The following is a 20,113-nucleotide window of genomic DNA, read 5'->3' as shown; positions in this document are numbered from 1 at the left end:
TTTCACTATATGGCATTATCACCTATTTTCCTATAAAAGTATTTTATCGTCTTTCTTTCAACCATTATTTTTGCCTTGTAATATTACATAATTGTTACATTTTTTTAATTAGCAAAATTGCATTAATATAAAATATAGTATATGTTTAGATTTGCGATGAATTTAGTAAAATCAACATTGCCAAAATTTTACAAAAGCTACAATTTAAAGCTTTAACAAAATTGCACTGCCACTATCATTTCATCAAAATCCACAATAATTCCAACTATGAAAATTAAATACACTTGAATACACAAGATAGGCCAAAGAAGAATATTGTTCTTTAGGACTTCTGAGTTACTCCCAAGCTCCCCCAAAATACCCTTAATTTGCACCCAAATTCATTTGTATCTTGCATTCAAATTTCACTTTGTATCCTAGGATCTGAAAAATATCAATTTCAGAACGTATTTTATGCCCACTTGTTCCGGTTCCTAATGTCCATATTGCACCCCTCCACCTAGTGAGAAGTCTTGAAACTTTGAAGGGTGTGTAGAAAAATCAGTTAACTATAAGGTAGAGGGAAAACATTCTTAATACTTGATTCAATCTAATGAGTATTCCCTTCCCTTTTAGTATTGATTTAGTTGGATTTCAATTAAAGTTACCTATTAATATACATAATTTGCAGAAATCGATGCCTTATTGATACATAGGCTGCTTCTATAACTGTCTAGTAGTGAGTCTATTTGATAGAGCTTATAGAAACAATTTATGACATGTCCATAAGTTGTATTCAGCCTATTTTTATAAGCTCTTCACAATAGCTCTATGAAAATAGTTTAACTTAATTTTATCTTTTGTTATAGAAATAAGTTAATTAAGCTTTTATCCAAACAGGGTGCACATGACTTGTATGAAAGATCCATAAACAGTAAATATTAATGGTTTTGAAACAATCCACTTACTCCATGTTGGAAATCACAGCTTGAGCTCGGTGTGCCATTGCAATTCCATCTCCGGTGGCTACCTGTGATAGTAAAAAGCTAGTAAAATTAACATCAAATAAGAATAGCAATACAATGCAAAGAGATACAGCATATACAAATCAACATATTAAGAATGCATTCGGGAGTGAGAATTGGAATACATACCAAGTGGTTGACATTAAGTGGTTAATGAGCTTCAGTTAATGTCGAACCATTCGGGAGTAATTATAATTGGAATACATAATGTGTTATCATCAACAATTCCAGAATGCAATAAAACTGCATTATAAAATCATGCTAGATAATTCTGATCCATCCTGCAAGACCGGCGGCATGTTTCAGTTAGCGAATGCATCAAAATGTTCTTTGAATTTTAAACTTTCAAAAATTTATGCCAAAGAAAACTTTATGCAAGCAACATTATGTGTTAAAAAAATCTTCGGTATACCGAAAGAAAAGAAAAAGAGATAGAACAAACCTGACAAGTGAGAAGATCTGAGTTAGGATCCTCTCCATTTCCAATTATTTCCATTTCCTCCATTATTATATAGTTTTGGGAATATAAATGCAAAAATGTGACATCAAGTGGGTCCAAATGTCATTTATACACCCCAAAATATTTAAAAACTTTGGTAATGGAAGAAATGGAAAACATAAGAAATGGAGAGGATCTCAACTCAGAAGATCTATAGCAAAATGGTGTTCAAACAACAACAAAATTAGGATCGTTGACAGCTTCTTTCAATAGAGCGCGTTCAATCTCTTTTCCAGTCATATCAGCAGCATGAACAATTCAATTATGTGAATGATGCACCCATAGCAATTAGTTCTCTGACTCTCTCAGGTCCTTCGGTACAAAAAACCTGAAAAAAAGGTATTAAAGTTAACGTAACGTGCCCAATGCATAGTAGTACTAGTAATAGAAACTAGCAATGTTGTCAATTGTTGATCGCAGCAAATAGCAGCTTGTTAAAAAAATTGCGCTACAACGCTGAAGTGCCACTGCACCACAATTTGAGAACATTTTGTATAGAAAACTGTGTATCGTGGAACAATAGTGGTTTGCCGAAATTTTGATAGGCGTTTGTGCTATAAGTGGTTAATTAAGTTGTTTATCGAAACTGGATCAAAGTTCTAATGAGTCCAGAATATACTCAAACACTCCTCATCACAAAGATAAGCCCCAGCTACAATGGTGTCCTTCATGTGATGTGACTCTCCACAGAATCTGAAGGGTGTGTAGTACAGCGCTTACACAACCTTGAGCATAATTTGTGTTGCATTCATGAGGCTCAGCTTTTGTTATCATTGCAACAGTTCCATATTTTGCAACTTCGACCGCATATCGGAGTCCAGCAATTCCACTCCCAATGACGGCAAAGTCAAAGTATTTTGTGGTACCATCTTTTTTGCTTGACGAAATGAATTTTGTGGTACAGAAAACTTGCATCTATGTATCTGCAGTACCTTGGATTAGGGGTGTGCAAAATATCCGGTCATATGATATGACTATATCCAAATCCAAAACCAACTCCAAATAACCAGTTATTTGGAAATAGATATTAACCAGACCATTCTAAAAATGGTTGGGTATCCATTCTGTAAATCCGGTTTTTTAATTAAATGTCCATATCCATGTCCAAATCCATTGGATTAGACTTTTTGCGCATTTCTTCATTTTTTGATAAGAAACTTTTGACTATTTTTTTTACGCTAATTATCCTATAAAAACCTAAAATCGGCCGACAACTCGAAAAATCGGCAGAAAAAACCTAAAATTGGCTAAAAGCCCAAAAATCGACTATAAATCCTAAAATCGGCCAAAAATACAAAAAAATTGCAGAAAAACCAAAAATCGGCCAAAATTCCAAAAATTGACTATAATCCCTAAAATCGGATGAAAACCCAAAAAATCAGCCGAAAAACCAAAAATCGACCGAAAAACCCAAAAAATCGGCCGAAAACCTAAAATCGGCCAAAATCCAAAAAATCGACTATAAACCCTAAAATCGGCCGGCAACCCGAAAAATCGGCAGAAAAAACCTAAAATCGGTCAAAATTCCAAAAATCGACTATAAACCCTAAAATCGGCTGAAAACCCAAAAAATCGGCCGAAAAATCCAAAATCGACCAAAAACCCAAAATCGACCAAAATCCAAAAAATCGACTATAAACCCTAAAATCGGACGGCAACCCGAAAAATCGGCAGAAAAACCTAAAATCGGCCAAAATTCCAAAAATCAACTATAAACCCTAAAATCGGCCGAAACCCCAAAAAATCGGCCGAAAAACCAAAAATCGACCGAAAACCCAAAATCGGCCAACATCCAAAAAATCGGCCGAAGAATCTAAAATCGTCCCTAAACCCAAAAAACTCGGCCGAAAACCTAAAATCGACCCAAAATCCTGAAATTGGCTATAAACCTCAAAATCGACCAAAAAACCTAAAATCGACTATAAACCCATTTTTCGGCCGATATTAGGGTTTATAGTCGATTTTTTCGTTTTTCGGTCGATTTTAGGGTTTATAGTCGATTTTTGGGTTTTTTGCCGATTTTAGGTTTTTCGGCCGATTTTTTGGGTTTAGGGTCGATTTTTGGGTTTTCGATTAATTTTTTGGGTTTTCAGCCGATTTTAGAGTTTATAGTCGATTTTAGGTTTTTCAGCCGATTTATGGTTTTTGACCGATTTTAGGTTTTTCCGCCGATTTTTTCGGTTTTTCGGTCAATTTTTGGGTTTATGGTCAATTTTATTAAAATAAATAAAATTAAATGAAGGAAATTCAATTACATTATCCAAATAAAATATAGGAATTTATTCTATGTATAAAATTCTGATTTCTTTACTATTTTTTTTACGCAAGTTTTACTAAATTTAGATTTTTTTCAAAAAAAAAAGATTTTTTTAAATTGTCTTAAAACCAATTTTTAAAAGGAAATAACTGATTTTTTTTTATCAGATTTAAAAATAAACCGGTTAAAAATTGGATTTAAAAAATGACCGCTTTTAAATTTGGTTTGGTTAAAATAACTGGTTATATATCCATAACCAAATTTATAACCAGTTTTATAACCGGTTTATAATAAAATATGGTTATGGTTATGAATCCAAATCCAATTAAATGGTTTCGATTTGGATATGATTTGGTTTGTCAAATAACATCCGACCATGCACACCCCTACCTTGGATACCCTTTTAGACCTAAAATCATTCACCCCGAAAACAATTAAAAACCGTTGGTTTATGAAAGAACGGATTTCATATTTCACAAAAATAACCGAAATGAATGTCATATGTTGAAATTTTTTTTTTCTTCATTATTTACATTTTCAAATAGTATGATACTACCTTGGTATTTATAACCAAGTGAATAAATTTAAATCTAAACTAAATCCCTTTATTATAGGGCTAAGAATAAACAAACCAAATCGAGATATTTTCTCAATAAATAATATTATAATATTTTCTATTCTAACATCATATGATCTAGCACAGAAGGATAAAATTTATTAAACTCTATCAAAGAAAACAAGTATTCTTTCTCAGGCATGTTACCATAGCAAGATATGATATTACTACTTATAATGCCTTGATCAAACTTTGTAAACATTCGTCGAGATTTCTATTGCAAAGGTTTTAAGTAACAGTAAAAATAATAATACCAACTATATACATCGTATGATCTTAAGCAAACAAGTAAAACTCGATTCAGCAATGATTCTTGTAAAGCATAGAAAATCTCATTTTGAGCCTATGTTAGGGATCACATGTTAACATTCTCCTTCTAATAATATAATTTAGGGTAAATAGGGTTTTACCCTCCTGCAAAATAGGAGAATTTTGCATTACCCCCTGTAAAATAAAAAGTTGTGATTCCCCCCTCGTAATATTAAGATTCTTTATTTTATCCCCTGAATTGACAACATGGATTTGGAATCTTAATTTTGCTGACATGGCAACCATACGTGGCTTTTTTTTGACACATGGCTTTTTTTTACTGTTTTTATTTATTTTATTTTTATTTTGCCACATATCGAGCTATGTCATTTAAAAAAAATAAAAAATAAAAAATAAAAAAGGGGAAAAACAAACAGCAAGAAACATCAACAATCTTCACCACTCTCATGGGAAGAACAAACAACAACAACAAACTTCATCTTCAATCTTAAATTTCATCTCATCAATTCAATCTCAAACTCATAAATCCAAAACCATAAAAAACTCATAAGTTTCTCAAAACATAAAATCCCACAGTGCATTCTCCACCACCAGCCACCACCACCGTCGTCGTCCATCTCTCTTTCCCACCAATTGCATCTCTCTTCCTTGCAGCATCACTCTCAATTTTGTTGTTTGTTGATTTTCCAAAAAATTAAAATTAAATCAGAATTAATGATGTTTGGAGAACATGTGTTGTTGTTATTTTTCTTGAACTTGTAATTGCTAACCCAACCCATATCCTTCACCAAGATCAAAGGAATGAACACGTGAGAGGTAGAGACCAAGAAGGAGAGGGATGAAGGAGTTGATTATGTTAGGGTTGTTGTTGGTGGTGGTGGTTATGGAGGAGGTGGAGGAAGAGTTTGAATTGGAGGAATTGTGGAGATGATGATTTTTTATTTTATTTTCGATTTAGGGATTTGAGATGAAAGTTGCTTCCTGAGATTTGATATGAAAGTTGTTTTTTGGAAAAAAAAATTTGTGGGATTTGAGATGAAGATTTTTTTATTTTTTTATATTTTAAATAACAATGATTTGGAATAATTATAATAATAAAAATAAATAAAAATTCTAGGAAAATCCACATATGCATGCCACATCATAAAAAAAAAAGATTCCATGTCTAGTTGACGAATTAGGGGGTAATTGAATGAATCTTTATATTACAGGGGGTAATCACAAAAAAAAAAATTTGCAGGGGGTAATGCAAAATTCACCTATTTTGCAGGGGGTAAAACCCTTTTTACCCTCTAATTTAATTACTTTAATAAATAAATTGTACCGTCCAATTTAATTACTCTCAATTTTCTTAATCAAATTTGTAAAAACTCAGTATTCATAAACAAATCAATTTTATTTGATTCCCCTTAAAAATCAACCTCATCAGGATGTTCCGTTCTAGATGTATACGGTTTTATTCAAATTCATTCATTCACTTTAATTTTATCATATTATTTGTAAGCATTTTGATGTTGTATACTATTAACTTAGATGATGTGAATTTTTTTTTTTGCAAATTCATTTTTTTAAATTTTTGTAACTATGTTAAACTTATGTGTATTCAATGTCAAATTATTACTAATTCTATGTTGGTATTGTGTTTGATGTCTATGTTTCATGAAAACACTACCATATAACTTAAACTTTTACATTACTATACAAAATAAGTGTAATTGATGCTCCATCCATTCCATAATTATTACTGTCTTAGTTTTTTTTTTAATATCTTGTTTCAAAACTATTGATGTCATAGAAATGAGATCTATATCTTTAAGAAAATTTCCATGTAAGTGAACAAATCTAAGAATCTTCACAGCAATAATGAGCATATCATGTTTCTTTTAGTGCTTTCTTTTTTAATCTCAACTTGTGTTGGAGCAAATAGTACAGTCCCATATGTACACACAGTTGGGAAACAACCTTAGAATACACATCAAACAGTATATATACATGAACGATGCAGAATGAGTTGCACATCATGATTCGTCGGCCTTTGGCTCAAGAGTGACAGGAATCTTTTCTTTGTGGTCGCCTCGCAACACCTCCACAATCACCTGAAATATCAACATCGCCAAGTAGTATTAAACTATGATAGAAGGACCAGAAGTGCATTTAAGACTTGTATTTATATTCAAAATTAACAAAAGAGATAGTGAAGGGGATATAGAAGCGATAAAGCAAATGAATTTGTGCATACATACCTTGTCACCAACTTCACATTGATCAAGAATTCTGTACAAGTCACTTCCATTAGTAACCTTCGTACCATTCACAGATGTTATGATGTCTCCTAAAATAAGTCTACCGTATGCATCACGCTTCGTTGATTGTAAGCCCTACGAAATAGAAATTTAACCAGCTTCATCAACCAACTAAGCTTTATATAAGAATGAAATCTATGCAACTATTTGTTGCATTTGGATTAAGGGTATATTTGGATTGGCTTATTTGAACTTAACTACCGGCATAAACATGTGTGAGACTATTTGGAAGAGGTTATGGAAACAGCTTATGACATGTCCATAAGTTATTTTCAGCTTATTTCCGTAAGTTCTCTGAGAAAGCTTTTGAAAACGGCTTAAATCTTATATGAAAACAGTTTGACTTATATTTTATCTTTTGTTATAGTAGAAATAGCTTATACATAAACACGTAATTAAGTAGTTTATCCAAACACCGCCTAACTCTCATAAGAATGAATTTCTTTATTTTAAAATAAATAAATAATAAACTTACTGCTTTCCCGGCTGGACCAGTGGCAGGAGCATCCAAGACAAGCACTCCACTTACCCCTAATTGCTCCACAGATTGATCTGGAGCAAATTTGATCCCTAATATAGGTCTAGTAACCTTCCCGAACTTCACCAATTGATCAACAATGCCATTTACCTAAATATATAAAATAATAAAGCACATAAATTATTTAAGAGAACAAAAACAGACGGCATGTTTCTATGGAATTTGTCTCCTTAAAAACCGAACCGCATGTTGAACCAGTGAGAACATGTCATGGTTTAAATGCAACCGGTTCAAACCCCTCAAATAACCAATTTCAAGACAGTCCCGGTTCAATTGATTGTACCATCCGGTTCGATTTTTAAAACAATGGCGTAAACAGAGGCAAGAGTCAGCTCACAGTATCGACAGGAATAGAAAATCCAACACCGGAGGATGCACCAGATGGAGAGTATATGGCTGTATTTATCCCAATGAGGTTTCCAGAACTATCAAGGAGTGGCCCTCCACTGTTACCAGGATTAATTGCTGCATCAGTCTGAATAACGTCTTGAATAGGACGACCGGTTGCAGCTGAACTAATTTCTCTCCGAAGTCCACTGTCAAGAAAAATATGTATTAGTAAAATAAAATCAATATAAAACACGTGTAGAAACGATCAGAAAATATCCAACTTTCAAAGTCATCCAGTACCAGTAGATCATATGTTCATGGCACACAATTTGAAAAAGAAACTGCGTGTACCATACGAAATGAAATGTCTTTAAGTTTCAAAGAAAGAGGCAAGAGAAGATGTTAACGGAATATGGTATTGTATCATCTTGAAATTATAGTCAAGAGTGTGTTTGAGAACAACATGACTACTGTTGCTATTTTTAGACACCTAAATAAAATGTCTTAGCACAAATATAATGTATAATATGTGGAAAGGAAAACCTATGAAGCACGAACACTCCTCGGATTAGGTGTATCCCGTGTCGGACACACGTCGGTGCCGTGTTGGTGTCCAACACATGGTTACATTGCATTATGTCATTTTCTCAAATTATCATCGGTGTAGACGTGTCGGTGTTTGTGCCATGTCCGGTGTCCGTGCTTCATAGAGGAGAAAACTAATAAAAAGTATAAACTCTTTTCCAAGGTATTGAGGAAAAAAAGTTCCATCAAAATATTCAGTTTACAGCGTTCAGTTTTCATACCTGATGACTCCGGTTGTAAGAGTGTGGTCAAGTCCGAACTGCAAGAATCACATATGGTGCATTCATGAAATAGTCAGTTGTGTTGACATTCAATCAACAACAAATAACATTCAAGTCATGACAAATTAAAATCTACATAAGGTTGGTTAAGATCAACTTATTTGAGCTTATCAGCAGGCATAAACATTGGTGAGACTGTTTGAGAGAGCTTATATTATATGACATGTCCATATGTTTTTTCCAGCTTATTTGCATAAGCAATCTAGGATATCTTACAAAAACAGCTTATAGCTTATATGAAAACAGTTTGACTTTATTTTCATTTTCCTTATATAAATAGATTATACATAAGCACTTATATGAAAAGCGCTTATGCTATAAGCACTTAATTAAGTTGTTTACCCACACAGGGCAATAAAAGCAGTTGGCAAAAATTCAAAAAATGATTAAATAAACATGTAAATGAATTTTATGAGCCAATATTGAATTACAATAAGAGCATGAAATGCTGATTAAATGAGTATATAGTTACACATATTACAAGTTAGATTAAACAAGACAATGGTTTAAAATACAGTTCAGGAAGATCCAAGTCCACACAATCATAGAAGTTCCAACTATTTTTTCAAGTTCTAATTAATTATTCATTAAATTAAACTGGGACTACCATCATCTCTACAGATTGAAAAACTCATAAAAAAAAAAAGAATATACATTTACAATACAATATGCATCAATCGGTATGCAAATCTCACCGGATTTCCAATAGCGAACACTTTCTGACCAACAAGCAAGTCTGCAGAGACACCAACAGGTATAGGCCTGAGCTTCTCTTTAGGAGCATCAACGCGCAGCACGGCAACATCCTTGTCTTGGTCAAAACCAACAACTTTTGCATCGTATGTTGATTGGTCAGCAAGAGTGACCCTGCACATAACTAGCATCTCTATGAACAGCGGTGTTTTTTATTTTTTTCAGTAGAAATCTAACTCCGCACCATTGAACAGGAATACTCTATTCACACACACGCACACAATGTGTTGTAAATAAATAGTAAATATTCTATTATTAGGAGTAATCTTCTATTAGTAATTTGTATTCGGCCCATGAGCCCATTAGGTTAGAATAGCCTATATAAACACATTAGTGATTGTAAATTATTCATAACTTGAAATATAATAATGTATTCAGTTTTCACACAATGCAATATATCTAATATCTAACTTAACACATACTTCCCAATGAATTCGATTAAAGAAATCCAATCCATCTAATGCCTAACTCAACACATTGCAAAGTCACACCATACTGAAGGAAGCAAAAAAAACCAAACCATTATCATCTCCTTGTTTTAGGTAATATCATTGATTAAGGAATCAATGAATCAATAATAAAACTTGTGTTTATTAAAAAGTGTCATATTTAATATATGAGTGCATTAAATGATGCACTTTGCAATAAAAAATTCAATTTCTTGATTTCATAATCAATGCATTTAAGTTTAACATTTAAGGGCACCCTTTGTTTAAGTATAAAATAAATTATAACATCCATTTAACATTAGAAAAATCACATTATGCATCATGGTAAATTAAAAAGTTCCAACTTGCTACTATCATATGACTCAAAACCAGACATGTCTTTTTCTCTAACTAAAGGCAACACATTGAGACAATGTGTTTGCAATAGCTTATTTACGGCTTATTTGGGCTTATCTTATGACATAAGCACTTACACAAAGAGCTTACAAAAACAACTTACGACTTAGTATATGAAAACAAACCGTTCATGCATGTTTTCTCTTTGATTATAGAAATAGCTTATATGTAAGCGCTAATATTAGAACTTACAAGTACTTAGGCTGCATTTGGATTAGCTTATGGACAACTTATTTGAACTTTTCTATTGACATAAGCATCTGTAAGAGTGTTTGGATGAGCTTATAGAAACAACTAATCACATAGTATGTTGTTTACAACAAATTATGATAAGCTCTCCATAATAGCTAATGAAAACAATTTTACCTTATATGAAAAACACTTGTATGATAACAACTTATGCTATAAGTGTTTAATTAAGTTGTTTACCAAAACACGCCCTCATTCAATAAGAGCTTAATTAATTAAGTTGTTTACCCAAATACATCACAAGTATAATTTCGAGAAATCAACAAGGAAATTGGATCAAAAGAAGCAAAAACCTACCAACCTGAGATCAGAAGCACCCCTGATAACGTGATAATTGGTGACTATATGACCATCCTTATCCCAAACGAAACCTGAGCCAGATCCTTGAGGAACCTCCAACACATCCAAAGTAAACACATCCTGCCTAAACACAAATACCCACATTAAATATGTAATCAATTCAGCAGTGAAAAAAAATGATTTTGTAAATTTCTTCGGGCTAAAAAATGAGTTGAATGTAAAGTGATTTATGTTTAGAAATATTCATGTAAAAGTGGGATGAACAATAAATTTGAGACTAAAAATCAATTGTAGATGCAAATGCTTCAAATTTTGTGTTTAGTTCTAAGCTAGTGAAAATTCATTTTAGTTAGTAAAAGTAAGTTGAATGTAAAACACATTCTTCGAACCAATCATAGACTTTATTGAGATAGGTAAACCAAGGGACCCCTAGAGAATCGTATATGAGAATTTCATCTCGTACGACTCAAACAAAAATACTCAAATACAGGTTATTTGGAAAACGGATATGTGTAATAGAAAGTTTTAAACTTCTAAACTTAATCCTATGATTCCAATCTTTTTTGAAGATAAAAAAAATAGAAATCAGAAAGCTATTCTTTGTGTATATAATGCCAAATTTATGTTTGGATACATCTACGTGAAAGTTAGTTGAACAATAAATTTGAGTGTAAAAATCAAGATTAAAAGCAAAAACTACAAATTCTAGCTTCAAGTATAATCAATTCTAGTCGAGAACCCCCAAACATGCCAAAGTCATCAATTTTAGTTCTTTAGAATCACTTTTGTCTCTCCAAAGGTAAAACTAAACATGCAACCTATAATCTATTCTAGATACTAAATCAATTTTGCAACCAAACATACATTAAGAAAAACAAAAGGGTCGTCTAAAAATCCAATCTTTTTCTATCAAAATTCAAAAGAGTCAAACTCAAACCCTTCCTAAACACAAATACCAACATTCAAAAAAACCAAAAGGGTCATAAAAAAAATCCAATCTTTGATTCATCAAATCATCAAAAGAAGAAAAAGATACATACTTGACAGCAAGGTTAGTTATATAAACAACAGAAGGAGTATTCTCTTGGAAGAGACGAACAGTAGCAAGTTCATCAGATTGCAACTTCCTTGGAGAAGTTACAACAAAAGCAGAAGCTGAATCAACATTTGAAATGAAGAGAGTGAAAGAGAGTGCAATTGAAGTGCATAAAATGAAAAGAGAATCAAAACATGTTTTAGGTATAGTAAGTTTTGGAAGTGAAAGTGTTGTTTTTGTTGATGGTGTTTTAGGTGGAGGGTGTAGTAGGAAAAGGGTGGGGTGAGAAATTAAGTGACTTGGTTTTTGAAGATGAATGGATTTTGGTTTGGTGATTATGGAACGAGTGAATGAAGAAGAGTTGAAGAAGAATGTGGAAATGAGTGAAGAGGATGAAGAAGTAATGGCCATTGTTTGTGTTTTTAGATTCTTTGTGTGGACTAAGGATTGTGTCTATGTTGGAAAGTAAACGTTGTTTGTGGTTCTTGTAATGTTGGATTACATTTTCATGTGTCATCATCATGGATGTGTCCTAAGTGCTAACAGTTTGCGGACGTGGATGACCTACATTGGTCATGAGCATGTTTACATTTAAATTGTGGTTTTCATCAATAATTTGAGATCGAACAATTTAGATTATTCAATTAATTGATTAAGTTCAAACAAATTTGATCATTGCTATAAGATCGGATGTCTATAGTATGTAGAAATACAAATCCCTCTATTTGTGGAAGTTTGTAAGATTGTTCACTTTGTTATAAAAATAATTAAGTGTATTAATTTTTTAATACCAATAGAATGCGTTTAATTGAGTAATAAAATTTATTTATTATAAATTTATAATAACTTATTTTTAAATTGAATATGTTCTACATTCAATTATAGAGATTAATTTATCAAATCAGTTAAGCTATAATAGGCAAAAAAAAAAAAAGCTCTGCATTTATAAGTTAAAGTTGAAAAAAAGTTAAATTATATCATCCAAACATTTTTAAATTAATAATGTAGTTAGGTGGATCTAGATTTTTAAAAATAAACATATATTAAGAAAAATATATAATTTATTGATATTCTAAAATAACCAACAATATAAAAATCACAGGTTTCAAAACAAGACACTAATATAAATAGATTGTATATTTTTTACTCACTTCACGCTAGCATTGATTTGACTATAAGTGGACTAGACTAAGTAAAATTTAGATTTTTGAACTTTATGGATGTTAAAAAACACAATTGAAAAAATAGATTGTTCTAAATGTAACTGGTCAGATTTCATGCCAAACTGTATTTTAGATTAAAGAAAAATAACTTGAAACTTTGTCAATGTAAGTGTAATAATCTTAATATTTTCCTTTTCAAGTTATGTATTTCTCAAGTTATGGTCCATGTTTTCCTATAGTGTAGATAAATGTCCAAGAAAACCATCTGTCATATACTAACTAGCTCCAAGAAAACCCTCAATTTATATGTCATATACTTGATGTCCAAGAACTTTCTGAACTTAACAAAATATCATATAGGTGAATAAAATTCTTATACATAGTAAATATGCAAGTTATTGTAAGTCAAGGTAAAAAAAAAAGCATGGGACTTCTTTGCATATGATATACCTACAACAGTGGGAATCATTAATAATATGTGGTCCATAACAACAAAGATTATAACAAAAAATACATACCAAATGCAGTGAACTAGAGTTACTAGACTGCAATCTTCTGAAAGCATTTTCATTTATCGGCGAAATGTGCATCTATAAGAAATTACAAAATTTTGTCAAGAGGTCTCATTTCTCTCGGTAAGCCATCAAAATGTCCAGCATCTATGTCAGATTTTAGCATAGGTCGTTTTCCGGTTTGCCAAACAATGCCCTCAGCTAGGTGCTCCTTGCTTGGTGTGAGCATTACGAAATTGGGATCGGCTCTTTGATAGCTGCAAACAAGTAATTATACAATTCTCATTAACATCCAAATTGGCGTGAGCATTACCAAATTTTATGAAGATCTTATTCATTAACATGGCAGAGCTTAACAAAAGAACAAAAATAAAGTTGAAAGCAATTCTCATTTTTAAATGCAGCAACATGGGTATGAGTCATATGCTATATTAATAGATAATCTATTTAATCAAAACATAGAAGTTCTTCTGAAGGAATGAACCTGGCTTCTCTGAGACTTTCACTTTGGAGGCCAAATCCATATTGCAGTTTCCCGTCTGCACGGTCTCTGGTGGCTGAAGAAAAAAGGGCACGCTCAGCACGTCAGCATTCAGTACCAAGACGACTCTTTAGAATCACCATTTCAATTTAAATTTGCTTAAATCTTTGAAGAAATATCGCAAACTATCATATTTCACTTAGAACTTAGAGCATCTGTAGAACTTAGAACTTGCTGAATGGGGTAGCAGTAGAACAAATCATACACCAAGAAAGTGATATTGCAGAGGTGATAACCATTAAAAAAAAAAAAAAAAACACATCTCATCCAGAAAACACACTTTGCAGGGGAAAACATGTCTATCCATTGCACTCAATACTTAACCTTGGTCAGGGGAAGTAGTAAAATGAAAACTTAATAAGTTAGTAGTGCCCAAGATAAAAACAGAATGAGTGATTCTTAGAAAACAGAAATGCTCGAGGGAGAAAACAGAAATTCTACAAAGAATATATGTATATAGCAGTATAATATGGAGAAATATTTTAAACTTCACACACACTGGGGAACAGGGAAGCATTCTTCCTAGCCCCTACCCCCACTGTGTCCAGGCACAGATGCAAAAGGATATGAAAAGCCCCAATAAAGAAAGAACAGAAAATCCAAGTTCAATCACTGGCTTTAACAATCCTTAACCATACTACTTATATTATGGCCAACTCTGGTTTACCGAACCAGAGGGTTAAAGACAAAATAAAAACAACGTAGCAAGATTGCAGAAAAAAATCCATCTATTGTCACCTGAAATGTTGAATGTGAAAGAAGGTTTCCACCATGACTTGAATGCAAGAGCCATTGTTGAGCTTTTAGGTCCAACTTTTGCCTGAAAATATGATAAATAATATCTTGAGTAAATCCTATATAATCAATCTATAACGAAACCTAGCTAACATTGCATTAATATTCTACCTTCAGCAAGAAGTTCTTATTGGCTTGCCAGGATGCACCTATTTGAAAAGTGGAGTCTGAGATACTGTTTGCTGCTATCGCATCATCAACACTTTAACACCGAAAATTAGATTTACCACATTGGTTCAACTGCACAGAAGTTTGAATATCTTTAAAGCCAAAAAGACTACCTTGTTTGTAACTCAAACCCAAAGTCAATGTAGTTTGTAATTCCAACAACAGTATTCTCTTCAAGGGGGTTCTTCACCTGTTCAAGTCAAGTATGTGACTTTTAAAGTATCATATAGTGATATTCTGATTCAACGACAAATCAAATAGTTCACTGGAACTCGGACCAAAAAATATTGAATGAGGGTAAGCATAAGTAATCCGAGGTGGAATTCAATCAAACTGTCAAAATAATTAATTTTAAGAGACAACTAAAATCAAATAAATTTAAACATCAAAGTGTTTTCGAAAAGGTGGTAAACAAAAGACTAATACAAAGAACAAGGACAGCTAAAAATACAATAGTAAAAGAGGGAGTAAGGACCAAAGAAACATACCCGTCTTTGAACAACCATATGCTGATAGAAGGAGGCGACAAACTGCAGATTGTTTAAGCTTCAAAATTTCAGTAAAAGCCTTCTTAAAATATTAATCATAACACCACATCATTTCAGGGAAGAAAAATGCCCGAGTTCAATTAATTAGCTTGTAGTTTAAAGTGCATTGCCATAACATACAGAAGGTTGATACAATAGTTAATATTGATTACAATGTCATGGTTGGCGAAGTGAAATTTCTAAATATAACCTATTTTTCATAAATTACAACACTTACTATTTTAAGAGGAAAACATGTTGCAGACGCAGATATCGCCCACCAACGTTCTTTCCAAAGAATATATGTAAAATATTAATCCATTTAATTATGAGGATATACCTGAGAGCTTTTGACAAGCTCAAGACTGAAATTGAAAGACGGGCTCAAAGGGCTGCCTGATCCCACGCCATAACCCAAGGCACAACTCCAGTTCATCAAATTTGAAAGTTTTGCATTTGCATCTAAAACACAGCACCACAAGGTATTATGCACATGATTGTTTTATAATATATACAAATGAACCTTGAGTTAGTAATATATGTTTTTAGTTGTTTGTGACTATTTTGGCTTATCCTTTTAAGTCAAAATTCCTGAAACTTCTTGAAAATAACAATGCAAGTTCAAGTTCTTGAATCCCCTTGTGCCCTGCTGACCAACTCTCAGCCTTTGTAGATTGCTTTCTTGCAGTTCATTACTCTATCTTTTCTGTAATTGAATTATAATTGGACCCAAACCGAAATGGAAAATTATATTGAATTGGAAGATACAATTTACAATCACAAGAGATAGCCTCTCATAATGGACTAAACTAAACAGTTCAAAAGGACAAATGGCAATGGAATGGAGTTGTGCTCCTTTAAAGATGATAATCAATAACAGAACAGTAAAATATAAAGACAATTCTGAGAAAGAACCAACTTCTACTCAGCCCCAAACCACCCAAACCAATTGTTATCTTCCACGTATCCTTTTACAGTTATCGCTCCCCCTATATAGTGCATTCTGTTATACACTTCTCTCTCATGCAACCAATCCCTGCTGTACCTCTCCCCTAATTACTAAAGGGCACTGTTAATAACTGTGGGTTTATCAAATTGTAACCCTAAACTCATGTGAAATTTTAAGAATGCACACATGCATGCACACCAGAAGACGTGAGTGCACAGAGAGTGAGAGAGGCTAAAAACGATTGATGCATTAGCGTCCATTTTTTGATAAATGAAATATATAACTTTTCCATCACGGTCTATCAAATGTGAAATATATAACCATCAAGGATAAGAAAAGTTCAACACATGCACCACAAAAACCAAAAGATAAAAATTAATTTAAAAAGCCTAGCACTGGTTTAAATTTGTTCTTCTGAAGATGTTAAAATATTTCAATAGGAATCAAATCTGCATAGTACTTACGGTGTGGCTCATACTGCACCCCAGCCGTCAGCCTTCCTATCTTGCTCACCAGCCATGCACTTTTTGGTAATTCATCTTTCACTGTAAAGTATGACAATAACATAAGTTTAGAAGCATTGTTTCTGCAAGTAAATCCACAAATCAATACTTCAAAAAATCCAACACAACAATGTTTAGCAATCTTGTTAAGGAAAATTATAATCTCAAACCATAATACAGAAAGACAAAGTGCAAGGTGAAGTATACATTTCTTTCTCCTATTCTTAGAATAATAGTAATTACATACATTTTAACGGAAGACATTTAATGTAGAGTTCAAGGTAATATTCCAAGCTTTTATTCAAACTTATCACTAATGACAATAAGATATATGTGACATACAAAAAATCAGTAGCCCATCTTAGACATACCTCTTAGGTATTTCTACAACACCAAATATCTCCAACAATAAATTACAAAACAATTAATAGTAGCCATGAACCAAATCAACAATCGTCATAAAACTAGTTGCCTGTGTGTAATAAAGACCAGTTTAAGTTTAGAAAAGAAAAAAAAAAACCTTTGTAATAAAAATCTTGTTTAAAATTTGTATAATAATTACAAGTTTTTTGTAAAAAAAATGAAAATTTAAAAAAATGAAAGAAACGGTTTCAGTGCTTCTCTGGGAAAGAAAGTCTATAAAAAAAAAATAGTAGCTTTTGGGGAAACAAAGTCTATGAAAAGCTATATCATACTTGTGTTTTTCCAAAGCCTATTCGATTGCAACCTAAATCTGTTCAATGCATTAGGTCACTAGCATACAAACAGGTAACTTACTGAAAAAAGGCTTAAGTGTGACTCCAAATGATAGATTTCCAGAACCATATCTCAGTCCCATCAGGCCATAATCTTGGGAGGTTTCTCTGTATAATTGGCGAACTTTGTCAACAGTGAATGTTGCTATCTGTGATGAAGTGCTAAACTACAAGAACCTAAGACACATCTTCCACCATCATCAAACAAAACACACCTTTTCTTCAACAGCAAAGGGAACACTCCAAAGGCCCCAAATCCATATCTGGGATAGTAAGAACATGACCGCATCTGCAAAACCCTAAGGAAACAAACCACACACAACTTCAACTCAAACTGATGGGAGCAAATATCAACAGTATTATCACAACTCATTCAAGTCAGAGCTTCTTACGGATCAGATGTCGATACATAAAGGTCCACAAATGTATGAGGATCATTTACATCACTGCACAGTACATGCCCACCAAAAGAAAATTAAATAAAACATCAATATTCACAAAAGCAAGTTGAGTAAACTCCCATTTTCATCCTAAACTTAAATTCCATCATTACCGTATTAGTCTCATACACTGAATAACCATGAATGAGAGAGTGATTGGAAGAGCTTAATTAGACTTATCTCGTGACATAAACACTTGTAGTATTATTGTTTGGATATAATTGACATGTTTACAAGTTGTTTTCAATTTATTTTAAAAATTGCCAAAATAACTTCTGAATCAGTGTTCAGTTAGGAGAGTAGAACGTTTGGAATCTTATGACAGAAGCAGATACATAAGTATAAGGAAGAGCTTACAAAATAGATTATGACGTTATTTTCATATGCTCCAAAGATAGCTTATAGTAAGCAACTAATACATAAGCTCTTATATAATATAAGTGTTTATCAAATAAGTGTTTTTTTATGGCGGTTACATTAATAAATGGCTTCTATGTTCGTTAATACTAGGTCTGGTCTAGTGGTGAGGGATTTGGGTAGTATGCAAGAGATCCAACGTTCGATCTCTGCTCTGTTGTAAACCAAAAAAAAATAAAAATACTATTGCTTATCGAACCAGGGCGTTATTAAAAATTTAACTTGAATGCACCCTATATGTCATCTACTTACTTTTAGAGAAAATGGGACATGCACTAAACTAGTTTGACACCCTATATGAAAATCTTACTTTCACAATTATTTTTAAAATGTGGTCTCTAAGTGGGCTTATATGCCAGCCAATATAATGAGTTCTAATTAGACAACCGCATAAAACTATTGTACCTTCTAATTCTAGAATTGATTTATAAACTCAAATTTATTGTTCTACTCACTTTTACATGAATGTAAACAAACATAGATCACTTTATCTTCCACTCAATTTTTCCTATAATCAATTCACTAAAAATAAATTTTTCTAACCGCATAACCAAACATACACCGATATAAGACGAGTATAGTATACCTTTGCCAGCGAAACGATGCATTTCCGGTGATGTTTTCTTCAGGCTTTTGATCAAGAGGACCTGAAACCTAAAAAAAAATTAAGCAAAAATCAATTCATAAAATGACAATAAACTAATTTCAGAGACTAAAATCATATTCATGTGATGTAAGATTCAGTAATAGAATATGAATGAACAATGAAGATACTGTTGCGATGAGATCGACGTGAGGATCATCGATTGGTTTGAGCATGATTCTTGTAACGAAATGCTTCGGTTCTTGAAAGTAATCATTGAAGAGACACCTCAACGCGAGTTTTCCGAAAACGACGTCGTATGAAGATTCAAGCATTCTGTTACGGGCGGCTATCGGAGGGAAATCGAACAGCGGCGGAACTAGAACCACCGGCGGTGGTGCTACCTCCTCATTCCAAAACCACTTCCATATCGTCATCGATTTAGGTTTCGAATTTTTCAGAAATTGAAATGAAATGAAATTGAAAGTTGAAATGAAAACTGAATTTGAAGGTTTCTTCTATATGAATCGGTGACGGTGGCGCCAATTTCGTACACTTCGCGAAAGTTTCAACATGGATCTGTTTTTACGGAAATACCCTTCCTGCAAGCTTTCTAAATTTGAGTTGGGCTGGGCTTTTTCTTGAACTGGCTACTTTGCTGCCTACACCTCTTGTTTATTATTTTGTTTAGACCCGATTTTATTAAAAGTACGTTTGATTTGCAGAAAAAATACGAGCATAATTTTTGGGCTAATGCCACGGATGTCTTCTCTTTAGAACTTCTATGGTTCTTTTTTCTCCTTGGAATTTACATTTTTGCCCTTCAATAAAAACTTCGGTTGCTACGAACTGAATTTTTTTTGTCTTGAAAAAAAATAGTTTCTATTAACCGAA

The 20,113-nt window shown here is 32.7% G+C and overlaps 2 protein-coding genes across 2 annotated transcripts; both read right to left on the bottom strand.

The window, feature by feature from the left end:
* Positions 1–6,455: 6,455 nt before the first annotated feature.
* On the bottom strand, positions 6,456–12,379 carry LOC123906575 (protease Do-like 1, chloroplastic). The gene is made up of 8 exons (XM_045956515.1): positions 11,871–12,379; positions 10,832–10,954; positions 9,379–9,550; positions 8,624–8,661; positions 7,825–8,023; positions 7,425–7,577; positions 6,890–7,024; positions 6,456–6,742 (listed from the first exon to the last, which is right to left on the bottom strand). Exons 1-8 carry the CDS (start codon positions 12,275–12,277, stop codon positions 6,665–6,667), a joined length of 1,305 nt encoding a protein of 434 aa, XP_045812471.1. The 5' UTR covers positions 12,278–12,379; the 3' UTR covers positions 6,456–6,664.
* A 1,097-nt stretch (positions 12,380–13,476) lies between these two features.
* On the bottom strand, positions 13,477–19,904 carry LOC123906574. The gene is made up of 13 exons (XM_045956514.1): positions 19,411–19,904; positions 19,223–19,290; positions 18,172–18,225; positions 17,995–18,078; positions 17,802–17,887; positions 16,986–17,066; positions 15,913–16,034; positions 15,534–15,575; positions 15,159–15,235; positions 14,989–15,079; positions 14,821–14,902; positions 14,026–14,098; positions 13,477–13,798 (listed from the first exon to the last, which is right to left on the bottom strand). The coding sequence occupies exons 1-13, from the start codon at positions 19,654–19,656 to the stop codon at positions 13,630–13,632; spliced, it is 1,275 nt and encodes a 424-aa protein (XP_045812470.1). The 5' UTR covers positions 19,657–19,904; the 3' UTR covers positions 13,477–13,629.
* Positions 19,905–20,113: the final 209 nt, after the last annotated feature.

The sequence above is a fragment of the Trifolium pratense genome, linkage group LG2, assembly GCF_020283565.1.
Source record: "Trifolium pratense cultivar HEN17-A07 linkage group LG2, ARS_RC_1.1, whole genome shotgun sequence".
NCBI classification, from domain to species: domain Eukaryota; kingdom Viridiplantae; phylum Streptophyta; class Magnoliopsida; order Fabales; family Fabaceae; genus Trifolium; species Trifolium pratense.
The sequence above is the reverse complement of the archived record's forward strand: the minus strand, read 5'-3'. Positions and strand labels throughout refer to the sequence as shown.

Bases quoted from the DNA above. Each gene is read 5' to 3' on its own strand.
- LOC123906575 (XM_045956515.1), bottom strand. From the start codon at position 12,277: ATGGCCATTACTTCTTCATCCTCTTCACTCATTTCCACATTCTTCTTC. The intron at 10,955-11,870 runs GTATGTATCTTT...ATTTGTGTTTAG, and splicing joins ATAACTAACCTTGCTGTCAA to GCAGGATGTGTTTACTTTGG. The intron at 6,743-6,889 runs GTATGTATGCAC...TTGATATTTCAG, and splicing joins AATGTGAAGTTGGTGACAAG to GTGATTGTGGAGGTGTTGCG.
- LOC123906574 (XM_045956514.1), bottom strand. From the start codon at position 19,656: ATGACGATATGGAAGTGGTTTTGGAATGAGGAGGTAGCACCACCGCCG. The intron at 18,079-18,171 runs GTAAGAAGCTCT...TTGTTTCCTTAG, and splicing joins TATGTATCGACATCTGATCC to GGTTTTGCAGATGCGGTCAT. The intron at 13,799-14,025 runs GTTCATTCCTTC...ACTTGTTTGCAG, and splicing joins GAAAGTCTCAGAGAAGCCAG to CTATCAAAGAGCCGATCCCA.